Below are 17373 nucleotides of genomic sequence, written 5' to 3'. Positions count from 1 at the left end.
GAGCTACAAAACATGCAGGCTGAAGCAGACATACTGTTAGGATTTTATTTAGCAAATAACAGCAAAGAAAGGTAAAATCAAAGAGAGCAACTTACAACTCAAATACCATATAAAGCATTCCATCTGAGCTGTATGTCTCCAATAGTTCAACAATATGAGGATGCTTCAGCATGTGACAAATACTGGCTTCCCTCTTCAGATCTGTGAAACACAAGAAGGTAGAGCATTAGCTATATAATCAAGCTAATGAACAAAACAAAAACTGAAAACAATTAGAACATAACGTTTGGGAACATGTACACAGCTGAAATTTCTAATAAATTCTTCAAGCTTTATGAATACTAATGAGATGCCATTTAATTATTATCCTTCAAAACTTCGGTGTGAAGTTAAAAACCTCACATAGATCTCAAAACACACACGAACTTAACTGGCTTTCTTGATTTGACCAACTGATAAGATTTCTTTGGTTGTAATCTGAAGAACTGTACAGTAGTAAGTTCTTAAATGCACATTTGCAGACTACACCAAGATTTTCACAGATTGGTTTCGATTGGAAGTGACCTTAAAAATCATTTAGTTCTAAATCCCCTTCATGGGCAGGGATACCTCCCACTAGACCAGGTTGCTCAAAGCCCCTTGGAACCAGACCTTGGACACTGCCAGGGAGGGAGAAGCCACAACTTCCTTGGGCAACCTGTTCCTTTGTGTCACCACCCTCACAGTGAAGAATTTCTTTGTAATGTCTAACCTAAATCTACCCTCTTCCAGGCTGAAATCATTACCCTGTGTCCTATCACTTCATGCCCTTGTAAAACGTCCCTCTCCAGCTTTCCTATAGGCCCCCTTTAGATACTGGAAGGCCACTATAAGGTCTCCTCAGAGCCTTCTCCAGGCTGAACAACCCAAACTGTCTCAGCCTGTCCTCATTGGAGAAGAGCTTCAGCCCTCTGGTCATCTTCTTAGCCCCCCTTTGGACTCAGTTCCAACAGCTCCATGTCCTTCTTGTGCTGGCTGGCCCCTTCTTCTGGGGGCTCCAGAACTGGACACAGTACTCCAGGTATTTTCATCTTTAATAGCCAACATCACTGTGAAATTATCTCCAAAACCAGAAGACAGGCTCTTTTATCAGGCTACAGAATTATTAAAATCTGGAGGTCTCTAGTCTGATCCCTCTGCTCAAAGCAGAGGTTTCCCAGGACCGCAATCAGTTTGGTTTTGAATATCTGCAGGAATGGAGCCTCTACAAGCTGTCCAGGAAACCTATACTGGTATATCTGATCAAAACCCTCATCCATAAATAAGATTTTTCTCATGTTGGAATTTCTTGCAGTTTACAACTTAAAATTGCATCTCTGTTCTAAAGATGAGGGAGGAAAAAAGCAGAAAAATTTGTTAATAAAGCAAGACCAAAAACCACTCTGACACTTCTCTAAGCTTGAGAGATTTTCTTTTTACACAAACAACATTTTTAGTTTTCCTGATCACAAATATATCCTTTGCTTGTATAGAAATGCCCAAACCCAAACTGTACTGAATTAATTTTCTTTCTTCTTTGTTGAAACTATTTGGTATTTTTGTTATTTAATCACCCTTTAATTTTTTTTTCCTTTTAACTTACCACACATGTTTTAGAAAAATAAACCAATCCTGAATTAATCACTCTGGTGATAATTTGAGGAGAGGAAAATACCAGTCTGTATTCTGAAACAGACATTTTCCATACCATTGTTCACGAATGACCTACATTTATATTTGTCGGAAAATGTATAAACACAGTTTGTAGGTTTGAGAATGCTTATTGTATTGTCATGCTATAGTGGAAAGAAATCTGAAATGCATTATTTTCATTTGAGCCCTATTATATTTCTAAGAATAATCAATAATACTCAAAAACACAACCGGTGAGGTTAATATCCTTCCATGCGAAGCATTTAACAGGTTATTCAGATGTATACTAGACTTTTGATCTTTTAGTCATCTATAAATTCAGAAGAAGAAATGCTCAGAATTTGGAAATGACTGAATTTTAAACCAAGAACAATTTCCTTATTAGAGCTTTCCTATTACACTTCCACGTTTCCTCCCAAATCCTTGCAAATATTATCTAAAAGCAAAATGAGCAGAGCAACTGCTTAAGAAACCATTATATAATGTAATCTTAGAAAGTGCAAACAGAGCAGCAAAAAGAAGCAAATAATTGTCTTTCACTGATACAGCAGAAATTTAGATAAAGAAACTCAGGCAAATTTTGTCCTTTATAAAGAGATGAAATTCTATTGCATAAGAAAACAACAATATGTCTTTCACTATTGAAAATACTCACATACAGCTTTAACACCACATTCATGCAGAGGATCTACTAAAACCATATTGTAATGTTCCCTTCCATCACGCTTAGGCATTGATTTGAAACTAAATGATTACCACCTCCTAGGAAGTGACAAGTTCTCCTTGTCTTTCACTCAAGGACAGTCTTTCCTAAACAGGATCACAGGTAAGCTGACTGATGGACAGAACAAGAGAACAGAAAACCAGGTGATTCTATGGATGACCACGATCTCCAGCAATTAGGGTGCTTTTTTCTCTTACTGTATAATGACTTCAATGCTGCTACACTTGGTATGAGATACCATGGTATCTCATATTAGGTGGAATGCAAACTGAAAATCCAATTGGAAACTACAGGAAAGTTCTACTTTATTTACAAGTGAAAACAGTGTTCAAAACAGTTTAGTTTGGTTGCTTATTTTAATTCATTTTTCATTTCTTTCTTTATTTTAATTTCTTGTGGAGTTTATTCATATTTTGAAAGGAAGAGGAGCTGTGAGAAAGAAAATCTACGCTGCCATTTACCTTGTTCCTCTGAACAATACTTGTGAGTGAGTGAGTGAACACAATTGCTCACAGACTGAGCATCAGCAGCAGAGAAAGGAGAAACAGACGGTGGAAAATAAAATAACCAAACAGGCAAAGAAATGAACAGAAGTCACAGAACAAGATTTTGTATGACTAAGGGATCTCAGGGCTAAGAGTAGAACAGAGCAGCAGGGACTTGTTTAACAGTAGAGCTATTAAGGTAGAAGAAAGCTACCTATAAAGAGACAGATGAGTACATACCACACTGATTCAACAAAGCCACAGAGCAAAAGAGATTACAAATTCTTCAGTCCATTTGGACTGTGAGCAAACGTTCAAAATACATCAGGTTTAAGACCAGTAAAAGTGAAAGGGGGGACAAGAGAAAAGGCAGAGGCAGCACACAAATGTCATTATTTCTACATAAAAAAATGATGATCATCTACTCAGTCCTTTACTAAATACTTTTACCAGGCTGAATTAAATTTCAGCTCCATATGCTCCTCAAGAGGTAATTAAAATTCAAAGTGCCAACAGATACTTTTCCAGTTCCAAATACAACACAAACCCAAGCAGATGTTTGGCTGCAAGCAGGTGACTGAAGATTTCCTAAGCAAAATCCCATTTTTATCAGTTAAGTTTTCTAAACATCTGGTAAGTATTTTAGCTATACCCCATGTATTGTGTATCAAAACAAGCTTTTCATATTACAAATACCAAAAAAACCCCAAACTTCAAGACAACTCTAGAATCTGCCAGTGGAGAAAGAGAGCTTCAAAGAGCAGGAGGTGACATGCACCATTTACTAATAATTATGTGTCTCATATTTAGAACAGTCTCCTTCACCAGTAAACAAAATTTAGCTAAAACAATGAACCCTAAGGCAAGAAAAGGTCTTAAAATTTAAAACAAACTGTCATATTTTAATTCATGGACTATTTAACTTTTATTTGAATCTTTTTTGAACCTTTCAACTATTCGTCTTGTTTTGATATGGCTGAAGAAATGATTTTCTTGTCCATTCTTTAAGCCTTCTCTGTCAGCATTTCTTTCAAAATTAAACATTAATGACAACATCAATAATAAATACAACAGTAAAGGTCTAAAGCAATAGGACAAGCTTTAAAAGTTTCTCTACCAACCAATTTAAAGTAATTGTTACATAACCAGAAATAGGCAGAAAGATGTGGTGCTTCATTTAACATGCTTAGCACACGGTCTGATACTTTATATCATAATTTGAGAAGCATTTAAAAGCCATCATTTTACACTACCATTCTAATAAACATTCCAGATTTTCAGTCAGTTCACAAAACTCTGAAGGTTTTTTTGGTTTTAGCAACTGGAGACACACTAAAGTTTCCATTTTATACATGGCTAATTAGGGAGACTCACTGAAGCTGTTAATATGGCATGAAAGTTCAGACTTCTGTAACAAATAGAAAAGTTTTAAGATTGAAAAGGGAATTCCCAGTGACAATTACTACACTGAGAAAATGCAGCCTTATGTTTGGATACTGACACTGAAAATTAATTGATGGAAGCATTAAAAAGATAAGTAGTCTATGCAATCATAAAGAGAGATATGTCAGTCTTTGATAGAAAATATAAAACATGAGCATCACTTGAGATTTTCATGGGAGTTAACTAATATCCCACGCATCTTTGAAAATTCTGGCAAAAAAATAATTTCCTTTCAAAATCTGATACTCATGGTTTAAAAACATCTCAAACACACTGAAATATATTTTGAAAGTATGCTCATAGAATCCTACAGAAGAATTGGATGCTCTCTGGCAGCCTGAATTATAGCTCCATTTAAATATCTTAGAAGTGACATTCACAGACTGTAGCAGCCACATCTTTTTTTGGGAAGGACAGCATCAAGTCTTAGCAAGACAGAAGACATACGTCATTTTTGAACATACAGCATTCTGATTTGCCAGCTTCAGTCCTTTAAAGGATTAGCTCTCCAGCCCCAGCTTGGTATGACAGTATTTTGAAAGGAAATATCTACATCCATGGTGAGTTTCTTCCTTAAAATGCTTCTATATATATTGTACGGAGAGGATGTTATTATTTTATAATTTGAATACATGTAGTAGTACTAAGTCCGAGAAGGCAAACAATGTTGTTTTCACTTGATTGTGAATCAATCAAAACCTGCCATGGTGCAGACCATGGAGATGTTGCTGACCACTCAAACCAGAATTCTTCCAGATACAACTAAACTGAACGATGTGCTTAAGAAAGGTGCCTGATGCACTTGAGTCTTCAACAGACTAGTCCTAGATCAAAATAAGCCCCTGAAGCATGTTTAAGGCAGGCACTGAGCCCTCAGCACCAACTGTTTCACTCTACAAACACATTGCTATTTATGTTGTGGATTATTCTTGGCTAGCTGCTAAATTCACAGTCAAACTCTAATTTACTCTCCTCTCAGCAGGACAGGAAGTAGGAAATATGAAGAACAGGAACAAAGCTCATGGGTTGAGACAGGGATGGGGAGATTGCTTAGCAGATACTATTATATTGTACTATTGCCTTACATGACAAAGTTGACTTAATTCCCAATTAAAATAAATGCTTAGTAATTTGGGTAGTGGTAATCAGAAAGACAACCATTAAACCAACAAATTTTGTCCTCCCTTTCCCAGGCTCAACTTCACTCCAGACTCTTCTGTCCTCAAACTCTCAAGTGGTCAAGGGGTTGCAGTCACACAGTGGTTTTGCTCTGCTGCTTCATCCTTCTTGTGCCTTTTTGCTGCTCCAGCATGGTTCCTCCACAAGCTGTAGAGGACACCTGCTCTGCCACGATCAACCTTCTCCTTCCCTGGTCTTGGTATTGCCTTTTTCTGTTCCACACTCCTTACACCTTGCTCCAGCATTTCCTGCACTTCCTTAAACATATTTTCACAGAAGTGGCAGACAGATGGCCAATGACTTCAGCTTTGGTCTGTTGGAGCCACCTGGAAGCAGCTGTGTCCAGCACAGGGCAGACCCTGAGCCTCCTCCCAGAGACGCTGCCTCTGCAGGGCCCCATTATCACACAGTAATTTTCCAGTTTACATTTTCCAGTAGCCAAGAGTACACTAGACACCACACTCTGAGGTGCTCTGAAGCAGTTCAGCTACAAGCTGAGCACACTGCTACAGACATCTGTCTCAAGACAGCATGTAAGAAGCACACAGGACATCCTGCACCACAGTAAGCTATGGTTTAACCAATTATACTGTAACTGAGGTCATGCTTCCAAGACCAGGTGAACTTTCAGGGCAACACTTAAAAAGTTTCCCTGTCCCCCTGTTGCTCATTCTTGCTCCTCTGTGCTAATCACTTTTAGGCTTTATTATTCTAGTAATACAACAAAGAAGTAATAAAATCTCTCAGCACACCAAAACACTGCAACAGGAATGGGCAGCTGGAGGTGGAAACATCCTATACTGACAATGGCAATGCAAGTCCTGCTACAGAACCACAGTGATGTTTCTGCCCCAAAGATTTTATTTTTTTCCCCCCCCCCATGACAGACTATTACCCTTTCTCTTAATCAGAAACACACTCCCTGCCTCCCTGGGGTATGTGATCAACTCCTCATCACACAGATCCATCTGACCAGTTAATGACTCTGCCCAAACAAGGAGTAGAAGCTTTCCTGCCTCCCACACACTTTGGGGTGGCTAAAGCTCCATGGTAGCCAAGCTGATTTAACTGCTGGCTGTTTTTCCCTTCATCCCACACACATTCTTACCCTCTGTTCTCCTTTTGCTGCAGCCTGGATCTTGTCATACCACACACCAAACCATTTCAGTGGTAACTCAGTAAAAAAACATCCATTTTTTCCCCCACTGGCTCAGTGTAGTGCAGTCTTAGTGTGTGAAATGGCTCAGTGAACAAGCTCAAGTCTAGAAGCTGCTTAAAACAAAAGAAACAGATATAGAAGGAAAAAGCATATAATACCCTGAAAGTCTGCACTTGGAGCTTCTCTAGGATGTTGCAAAACACAAATAGAAGCAAAAGCACACACCTTTCCCTGCTAAGTATCTCCGTCATCATCAGATATTTTATTGGATAATCAATCCATACCTTTACAAACATGCTTAAAATGCCAAAAAAAGTACCAAAAAATCCCCAAACAAATGCATATAGCTTGTGTCTGGCCTTTGATAAAAACACCAAGGTAACAAAAAATTGCAATGACAATGTGAGATAATCCATCTCCAGTCAGTATCTTTTGCTTTAATGCTACTGTAGCATTTGGGGAAAAAATGGTGACAGGAAGAAAGAAAAACAAAATGAAGTTAGAGCTAATGCACAACAACCAGAATCCATTTCTGAGCTCCCCATACAGAAAGGTATAGAAATCTCTGTTTCACAGAATAAGACTTTAAAGCTGCTTGCTAAATTCTGAGTAACATTTTCTGCTCTATTCTTTCTCAGTTTTTGGAAATAAACATGCTGATGGCTTTTTAGTTGGAGCTGGGTGCCCTGGGGGACTTAAAAGACAATTTTCCTTCCTCAGTTTATATTCCATCAGCTATGAAGAAGATAAAATTAGGTGTGAAAAAACACTTCCCTTTTCTTCCCTCTCATGACTTTCAAAATATCCACCTGAGTTGTCCAGAATCGCATAGCTGACAGACATGTTAAGTTGGTTTGCATGGTTGTGTCTGTGAAAGGAAACACTCCTTAATTTTTACTCATTTCCTCATTTTTATTAGCATATAAATAAGCAATGCTTAAAAAATAAGATGGTGTAATGACTAAACCTGGACTAATAAAAATGTTTAAGAATGTCTGAAAGAATGTTAACTGCTCTCTATTGTAGATAATTAAATCCAAATAATTTAATTTCATTTAATTAAATGATAAATCGAAGCAACTTTTTACAAAGCACTCACTCAATCGAAAAAATAACCTTTCCCAATCAGGAGCAAATACTGGATAAGCCCATATCTCTCATCAAAGAATTTCTATGTTCTCCATCTTCTCGGTTTATACTTAACAGCAAGTTCGGTGAAGTAGGGGAACAGAAAAAGAGGGGAAACACATAAAAGTGCAACCAAGACTTCCTGGATTATTTTTTAGAGAGGCACAATCTGTATTTCAAAACAATGTTGATCATTCTTCCCACTGTAAATTATCAATTTCAAAAGTGTTTCACAAACTGAAGTGTTATGAACTCCACAAATTAATTTGAAAGGGATAAGGACAAGCTTGGACTTTTGAACAGAAATGGAGTTGCTGCTGAAGGCATTTCAGAACTTCTGCTGTAAAATCTGAAACACTTCTCTCATTAAACTGCTCTGTTTTCAATAATTAATTAAAGGAAATTGAAAATAGTAATTGACTCTGTCTATAATCAATCAACTTATGAAAGTGGGTTCGCTACTAATAACCATATAATATTAATTCCATTGTTCCCACTTATTATGCAGAATGACACAATAGTCTGAAACTCAACACCTTCCCAATTACCATAAATCACATGTTGTTACACTACAAACCACAACTTTAAAAACATTGGGAAACAATGAACTCTTTAACGGAGGGAATGGGAAGGCTAGGTGCAGCAGCCAGTCTCTCAAAATATGCTGTGAAACTTCTTTTTATAAAACAGAAATCAGAAACAGAAAACCAGTTTGACACAAGGTGTGTATTTAGTAAAAGAATGCTACACACTGGGTGGAGCACAGAAGTAGCACAAGGCACAGCTGTAAGGTTACAGACTCTTCTTCATTTAAAGAACTGTAAGACCATAATTCCATAAAGTTAGAGGTAATTTTTTCTTGTAGTGAAAACTTAACAGATAAAACCTTAAAGCTAGCATCCTTGTTAAAAGCAGCAATTGCTCCCTTTTTTGTCAATTAGTGCTTCCCTTCTTCACCATCTGTTCACTTGATGCTAGTGCAACTGCTTGTGCAGCTATACAATGAACAGAATCAAGGATTCGATCTGACTGCAAACAACATTTTTTCCTCTCCTCCTTCAAGCTATTTTTCAACCAGACTAGTTCTGGCTATCTGCACACTTATTAGCACAATAGTGTTGCTAGACCAGCAATAGAAACAAATGGCCAGCTTACAGCAGCATTGCTCATCTCAGCAGTGCTGGCTTAAAAAGTTTGACAATATGTGAAATCACAACTGTCTATAAAATTGCTGTGCTCCCAAAGACTAAAAAAAATCAGAAAAATAAGAACACTAGGTTTCACCATATTATCAGGAAATGCTATGTTCATACTTGTGTGTATTTAACTGAAAATCAAGTTAAAACTGAAATACGATTTTATGAGTCGGGTCCTACTGTTTTTTCCTCTCTAATTTCTTACGTATACCCAAGCAAACATGCGTACCTACAGATTTCTCACTAGGTGGCAACACAGCTCCTATTTTCATCTGGTACATAGTAAGCAACTGAACACAAAAGGCGGGTGCATTCATTCAGCCGCAGAGAGCTTTACATTTGGCCAGTTTTATACCACTGATCTGATGAAATGATAATTACATTCCAGACTTAAGATTAAAAAAAAAAAGTATGCCACCCTAAAATAATTAAGGTACATCCAGAGCTAAGCACCCTTTTCTCCAGATTGTGCGAGAGACCTTTCTCTCCTCTACGCCTAATGAGCCATTCGGAACAGATAACTACACCAGTAATCTACTACACACTGCACACACATTGGTAACTGCATTCCTCCACTAAAATACATTTAAACATGGGTTGCTCACATAAGTCAGAGTTCTTTGTTTTATCCACAAACTGCAGCAGAGCAGCATGTTTATGGCTTTGAAGTCCAGCAAAAAGCTTTAGGAGGTTAAAACCTCCAAGTAGTTCAGTCTAATTGGCTGGAATTTCTCCTTTCTCAAGGGGAATCATACAGGGTTGGGATTTTGTTTTCTGGGGTTTTTTTTTGTTTGTTTCTGGTTATATTCTTTTTTCTGCAGGGGTGTGTGTGCACGCATCTGTGTGTTTCTACATTCTCTTCAGCACTTGGCTGGGGTAATAGAGGTAATAATGCTTACCCCGGTATGCACTAAAAAACATCATTATCTATGTTAAATTCACCAATGTTTCATTGACACCAAACTTTGACAGCTCTTAAATATTTTCGTCAAAATTCACTTAGGCAGGTCAGGTTATTTAACAGACTTCAATGGAGTTTTTAGCAGTCATGTACTAAAATGGAGTGACATTACATGAAGTAAGTGACCTTGAAGGCAACTAAACACTTATCAAAAAGAGAATACATGATCCTGAAAAAAGAAAAGTTATTTCAGTTGCTGATAACTCTAGTATTTGTAGTTTTCTTTTAGTTTGAAATGAAGCTGTGGCCTAGCTTTTACCTGAACATACTGACAAGAAAATAAACTTTCTGACATTGATACGTATCCCAGTTTTACAGGAATATGTCTGAAACTGAAAGACAGAAAGGAAATCTAATCGTATCAGATTCAGCTAGTCTGGAGAAACCACCCTTTGTCTCCTATTCTAGGAAGGGCTAAATAATCCAATACTGCTGCATTGAGACCACCTGAGTACCAGAAGCTTCCTTCACAGCACACTGAACTCTGGGACAAACAGCATCACCAGTGCGAGGTAGAGACTGCCACTGCCACTGAAATTCCAGGTGACACCAATGGCAACGACCACATAGTAATGTACAGTAATTTCCTTCACTGTCACAGTGTATTTTAAGGGACTGACATCACTCTATAAAATCTTGCAGTAAACCAGATGGGGATAACTGATTGCTCCTCCTGCTTGACAGAGCAAATATTGTTTAAGTACTTAAACTCACAGTACTTGCATATGAAACACTCTTGGAACTGAATAAACCTTCTGCAGTGTTAAAAGGCTTGATCAAATTTGTTCCAGCAACAAACCTGTGCTATCTCACTTCTACATGCTTAGCATGAGATCCATTTTCTTTCCTTGGTATCCAAATGTGAAATTATGATCACTTAGAGTAAGAACAAAGCCTTAAAAATTCTTAAATTCTGCATGTTTTTCAATCTCAAAAGTGCAAGAGCATCGATAAGTTTGCATACATATGGAATAGTTGAAGTTTATGTTCACTATCATATTTTATAAATCCACAGAATCAGAATAACTGATGATAATCTGTACCCTCTCGTGCAAAACAGAGCTTTACAAGAGCACTAAAAGAAACAGTTACCAGGGTTCTTTTGTTAAAAGATTAAAAAGAAAAAAGAGTAAATATCTGTCTATATTAAATACCACTAGGATAAAGAATTTCATCAGCATGATGGGGTACTTGGAAATGCAAAACATAACACTCTCATAGGTCAGCTGAATTAAGTGGGCCCTGACCAGTTCCAGATTCTTTAGATAACCTTTTCTGTTTGCACAACAAAATCAAAACCACATCTTAGGGTGACAACACATGACTCTCAGGTTGAATACAGTATTGTCAGATCCTAAAAATAATCTGAAAGCATAGCTAGATGCAGAAGATGTACTCCCTGCTCCTTCCTTGAAGGAGGAAGCAAATAATTCTGAGCCTGACCTCCATTCCCTCACAAACCTCTTCTGATGAAACTGCCTGTTCAGTGTGTCTCAAGCTGCACCACCACGTTCTCATTTCTCCAGATGACTGCATTAGGCAGACAACAAACTGAAGCAGGGAGGGGGGTACTCACCACAATAGGAATGGGATAACTTTGACATGGGTCAAATTTGCAAATCTGTGAGCTGTTTATGCAGGTTGTATATGCATCTGCAACAATAGTAAGAGCCAGCTCAGGTCTAGCAGAATTTATTAGCTTAAATGCAACAAATGCAAAACAGCTATTCTGCTTCAGGGCATGATGATACAGTATAGCCTCTCCCAGTCAATACCTGAATTAATAAACCACAGTGGACTTCAGCTAACTTCACGTAAGGTCACTTGAAAGTCACAGTGACCCTGATTCTTGAGGATTTATTAGCCCAGATAAACACAAGCTAGGGATGCACTTCCAGAAATAGAGTGCCAAATAAATAGGGCCGATACCCCCCCTAAAGGGTTACTTCTGAAATGTGCTCACAAATCTTCAGATAAAAGCACATCCACATGCTTTCTAACACACATCCCACTGTACCTGTATTATTGCATTTCTTTCTTATTAGTTACCTCTCCATTAGTACCCCTCCATTTACCATACAGAAGTAAGATTTCACTGCTCAAATTATCCCATTGCATAAACCTTCATTCAGGAATAACTAATCAAGGCCTCAGAGAACAGATAAATTCCTAGAGTTTATATATATGTTATGCCATACACATATTCCCATTAGGTACAAAAGCTTATTTTGTCATTTCTAGGTAAGTGGGATTTTATAACAGAATAAACTGCATCATGACATTCTTAAGCTAAAAAAAATATTATGTAAGCTCTACACATTCTTTTAAACCTTTGAACTTTTAGCATTGAACTTGTGCACGGTTTTGACCTTTTAGACATTGAGATGTGCTTTATTAATGTTTTCCAAAAGCTTTCCACAGAAAAAACATGAAAGTGGAATCCATTTATAGCTTTTCTTACCCCAAACAATATCCTTCAAGTGATGCTTGTGACAAGTTAATCATAGACACAAAAGTGCCATGCAGTGACAGCAATGAATACTGGAATAGAAGAGTTTTTAAGAACCTTTGCAAAAAGGCAAAGGAAGTCCAAGAAGTTATATGCCAAAATAAACTTTGAGGACAGTTACAGAGATGTATGGATTTTAATGAAAACATTGGCTGAACTTTAACTTACTGTATGTAAATATAAATGTAAATATTGCACAAGTGTAACAACCATTTCTCCCACATATTTATTTTCTTTGTTTTGCTGTCTTTTTACTGCCCATTTATCTTCTAGTTCCCAAAACACTAATAAAATTCACATGATGCAAATGATATGAAATTAGTTTCTTGCTTTTGATGACCCTCTAGTTTGGAAAAGGATTTAACTACACAAATCTATTATTCATACATAATATAATTAGTAAGCACACACAAAATTCTAAGAAAATTTATTAAAGCTTCAACTTTCTAAATTTAAAAGTTAAAAATTTTTCTTCTGCTTTTCACATACTCCTCACTACTGTAACACATTCTCAGTGTCATCACCTAATACTGTAAATTAAAAGACCTTCAGCAATAAATCATCTTTGAGTTGGACGTTGACCACTCTAAGGGTGGTTAAAATCCATTGAAGAATGGATTTGTACATTGAAACGAAGTATTAGCACAGTATGAGATGAAAAAAAATAGTAAAAAAAAAAAATCACTTTCTAGAATCTTTCAAGATCCGAGGAGGCACTGAGTTGGAACAGGATCCAACAAGCAGCAGGCTTAGGAAAGAAAGGCCTTGAACAAAGCTCACTTGTTTTACAAGCTCTTTTTTGCAGTCTTGGTACACAAAACACATAATCCTTTTCAGAAACAGTTCAGATAGTTAGAATAAACTCCATTGCTGAAAACAACCAAAGTAAACCACCTGACCTCAGAATACTCCTGAGTAATAGTGAAGAAACAATACAAGTTACTCTAGGGGAAAAAATCCTTCTCCTTTGCTCTTCCTACAGCACTTCAGAGAACTGTCAGCTGCCAAGATCACCATTTACAAGAACAAGCAATAACATATATCACATTGAAAAAAAGAAAAAAAAAAAATTAAGTAATTTAAGTGTAGTCCATTATAATCCTTAAAACCTCTAAAGTCTGTTGGGCATTGGGTCCCTCTTCAATGGGTGCAAGGTTTTCTATACGCAATTATCCAAGTGAACATCAACTACTTTTTGCTAACACATGACAAGAATCAGTGCCAGGCAGACTAGATCCAACTATGAAAATCCAAAATTCCTTAAGGTCTTGCAGCCCCAGACAACTGCAGTGGAAAGCAGTCTGTAGGACTACTAAGCCAGAATCCAGTCCACTTGATGAGGCAAGAAACTCTTATCTTCCCTGGAAGAAAGATCTTTACTAGTAAGAGGAAGAGCAAAACAAAACTATTCACAAGTGCCACCCAGCATCTAAAAAACCTAAGCATGGCAAATGTGGGGTGATGCACAACTCAGAAATTCTGTACTAACTGATACAAAAGAAGGACAGAATCTTCAGAGACAGACAGAGAAAATCCTGAAGCCAACATTATGTCATCAACCCCAATACCCTCAAGTTTAACAGTTCCTATTCATTACCAGTAACCTCAGAACCAGACTGATTGTATTAGTTTCTTCTGTGGGCCACTGGATCATGAACACAGCAAACACCTGAGGAAACAAATGTAGAGGAACTGAAGGTCCAAGGCTTATTACTAGGAAGAGTAATCACAAATGAAAAAAAAAAAGGATAGAAGCAGAATCCTCTTCATCTGATACGACATTCTCCAAAGAAGCTACTTCTCTTGGGCAAATTCATCAGTTAGGTTGCAAGAGGCAACAATGATAGTGAAGAACAGTGCTGAGAGGAAGGAGAAATCAAGTTACTGCAATGTCATGTGGGGGTAGAGATTTGATTCAGGATGTGAACCTGCCTTTTTATCAGCAGTCTTCACAGCATGACTGGCTCTGAAGCTCTGTTACAACATTACATTACTGAACACTAAACCAGAATATACCCAATTTCATAAAGAAACAATCTCTCCCTATCAATTTCATATCACTAAAGAAATTTTTTTTTAAGGAATTGCTAATATATGGAAAAACCTAGAAAGGTTTCAATATGTAAATTACTTCTATAAAAATCATAATAGATATTTAAAGACTTTTTTTCCTAAAGATCATTGAATATCTTGGCACATGTGCATGCCCTCAGACCTCAGACCAGCATCTGCAATGGGGATTACCAGCCCTGAGGCTGTAAATAATGTTGCCTGTTAGTACAGCCCATAATTCCTCAAAAGTTGTTTCGAACTATAGAGAGAAGTTGCAAAAGAACCGAGGCAGAAGATTCTCCTGTGTTGTAACACACAAAGGGATAAGCAAGGGACAAAAAAATACCCTGCACTGAACTCCAGCTTCATTTCCCCTGAAACCAATTCACTCTAGCATTAACTATAAGCAGTAAATGACCAAGTTTTCAAATAAGACAGTGAAAAAGACTCTGAAAGAAATTAGGATTAAGAAGAGGGCCTATCAATTATGGAAAAAAGGGCTAACTTCTCAAGAGGAATTTAGGAATATAGTCAGATCATGTAGAAAGAAAATCAGAGAGACAAAAGCACAACATGAACTGAATCTTGCTACTTCTGTGAAGGACAATAAGAAATGCTTCTACAGATATATCAATAGCAAAAGAAGAGGCAAGGAAAACATTCATTCTGTACTGGACATGGGTGGGAATATAGTTATCAAAGATGAGGAAAAGGCTGAGGTATTTAACACCTTCTTTACCTCAGTTTTCAACAGAAAGACAGGTTATCCTGTTGACAGCAGGCTTCTGGAGCCTATAGAAGGTGATAAAAATCTAAACAGCCCCCCTGTAATATTGAAGGACACAGTCAGTGACCTCTTGAGCTGCTTGGACCCCCACAAGTCTATGGGACCGGATGGGATCCACCCAAGAGTGATGAGGGAGCTGGCAGAAGAGCTCGCCAAGCCTCTCTCTATCATCTACCAACAGTCCTGGCTCACGGGGGACATCCCAGACGATTGGAAGTTGGCAAATGTCACGCCAATCCACAAAAAGGGCCGGAAGGAGGACCCGGGAAACTACAGGCCTGTCAGCCTGACCTCAGTGCCTGGCAGGGTTATGGAGCAGATCATCCTGGGGGCAATCACACAGCACCTGCAGGATGGGCAGGGGATCAGACCCAGCCAGCACGGGTTTAGGAAGGGCAGGTCCTGCCTGACCAACCTGATCTCCTTTTATGATCAGGTGACCCGTTTGGTGGATGAGGGGAAGGCGGTGGATGTGGTCTACCTGGATTTCAGCAAAGCCTTTGACACCGTCCCCCATAGCATTCTCCTGAAAAAGCTGTCAGCCCACAGCTTGGACAGGAGCACCCTGTGCTGGGTTAGGAACTGGCTGGAGGGCCGGGCCCAGAGAGTGGTGGTGAACGGGGCTGCATCCAGTTGGCGGCCGGTCACTAGTGGTGTCCCCCAGGGATCAGTGTTGGGCCCAGTTCTGTTCAATATCTTTATCGACGACCTAGACGAAGGGATTGAGTCCATCATCAGCAAATTCGCAGATGACACCAATCTGGGAGGAAGTGTGGACCAACTCGAAGGCAGGAGGGCTCTGCAGAGGGACCTGGACAGACTAGAGAGCTGGGCCGATTCCAACGGGATGAGGTTCAACAAGGCCAAGTGCCGGGTCCTGCACTTTGGCCACAACAACCCCATGCAGCGCTACAGGCTGGGCACAGAGTGGCTGGAGAGCAGCCAGGCAGAAAGGGACCTGGGAGTCTGGATTGACAGGAAGCTGAACATGAGCCAGCAGTGTGCCCAGGTGGCCAAGAAGGCCAATGGCATCCTGGCCTGTATCAGAAACAGCGTCACCAGCAGGTCCAGGGAGGTGATTCTTCCCCTGTACTCAGCGCTGGTTAGGCCACACCTCAAGTACTGTGTCCAGTTCTGGGCCCCTCAGTTTAAGAAGGATGTAGAGGTCCTGGAACAGGTCCAAAGGAGGGCAACCAGGCTGGTGAAGGGACTCGAGCACAGGCCCTATGAGGAGAGGCTGAGAGAGCTGGGGCTGTTCAGCCTGAAGAAGAGGAGGCTCAGGGGAGACCTCATTGCTGTCTACAACTACCTGAAAGGAGGCTGTAGCGAGGTGGGAACTGGACTCTTTTCACAGACGACCTTCAACAAGACAAGAGGACACAGTCTTAAGTTGTGCCAGGGGAGGTTTAGGTTAGATATTAGAAAGAATTTCTTCACGGAGAGGGTGATTAGGCTATGGAATGGACTGGCCGGAGAGGTGGTAGATTCTCCGTCCCTGGAGACATTTAAAAAAAGACTGGATGTGGCACTCAGTGCCATGGTCTAGCAACTGCTCCGGTGGGTCAAGGGTTGGACTAGATGATCTCTGAGGTCCCTTCCAACCCGTCTAATTCTATGATTCTATGATTCTATACTCCTACAGTTCCTACTCCAACCCCATCTTGCATTCATGTGTTAAACAGTCACTGGTAGGCTTTTAAAGGAGGTCAACCTCTCTTCTGTCTTCTAAGCAGCCCACACAAGTTTATTATCTCAGATTCTGGAGTAACACACAAGACACAGAAATATTTTCCTCTAAAGACAACAGCAAAACTCCCAGTTGAATAAATTCCAATTATGCTCACTTATGTTTTGCCTTTAACAAGTTAATTCTTCTTTAACCCTAACATGTTTCTATATAAGGTGTATTTAAAAAAAGGAAGCAAGCCAACCAAAGAGAAAGTAAAGAACAGGAGACTTAAGCTGCTGTCGTCTGTTAGGTTTTTTTCCTAAGCTTGAGTTAAAGTAAATCAGTCCAAAAATCAATGAAGTACCAAAACCAAGGCAAATGAAGTGATGGGACTATGTAGTAAGGAACCT

At 39.0% G+C, this 17373-nt stretch overlaps 1 protein-coding gene across 3 annotated transcripts in view; it reads right to left on the bottom strand.

Moving 5' to 3' along the window:
• Window positions 1–17373, bottom strand: part of CASK (calcium/calmodulin dependent serine protein kinase) — a 195638-nt gene that overhangs the window by 118180 nt on the left and 60085 nt on the right. For all 3 annotated transcript variants that reach the window (XM_030450329.1, XM_030450337.1, XM_030450346.1), the window contains exon 3: window positions 96–201. In XM_030450329.1, coding sequence (XP_030306189.1) covers window positions 96–201 — 106 coding nt within the window. The remainder of the gene's footprint in view (window positions 1–95; window positions 202–17373) is intronic.

The sequence above is a fragment of the Calypte anna genome, chromosome 1 (genome assembly GCF_003957555.1).
Source record: "Calypte anna isolate BGI_N300 chromosome 1, bCalAnn1_v1.p, whole genome shotgun sequence".
NCBI classification, from domain to species: domain Eukaryota; kingdom Metazoa; phylum Chordata; class Aves; order Apodiformes; family Trochilidae; genus Calypte; species Calypte anna.
This window is presented reverse-complemented; position numbering and strand designations above follow the sequence as displayed.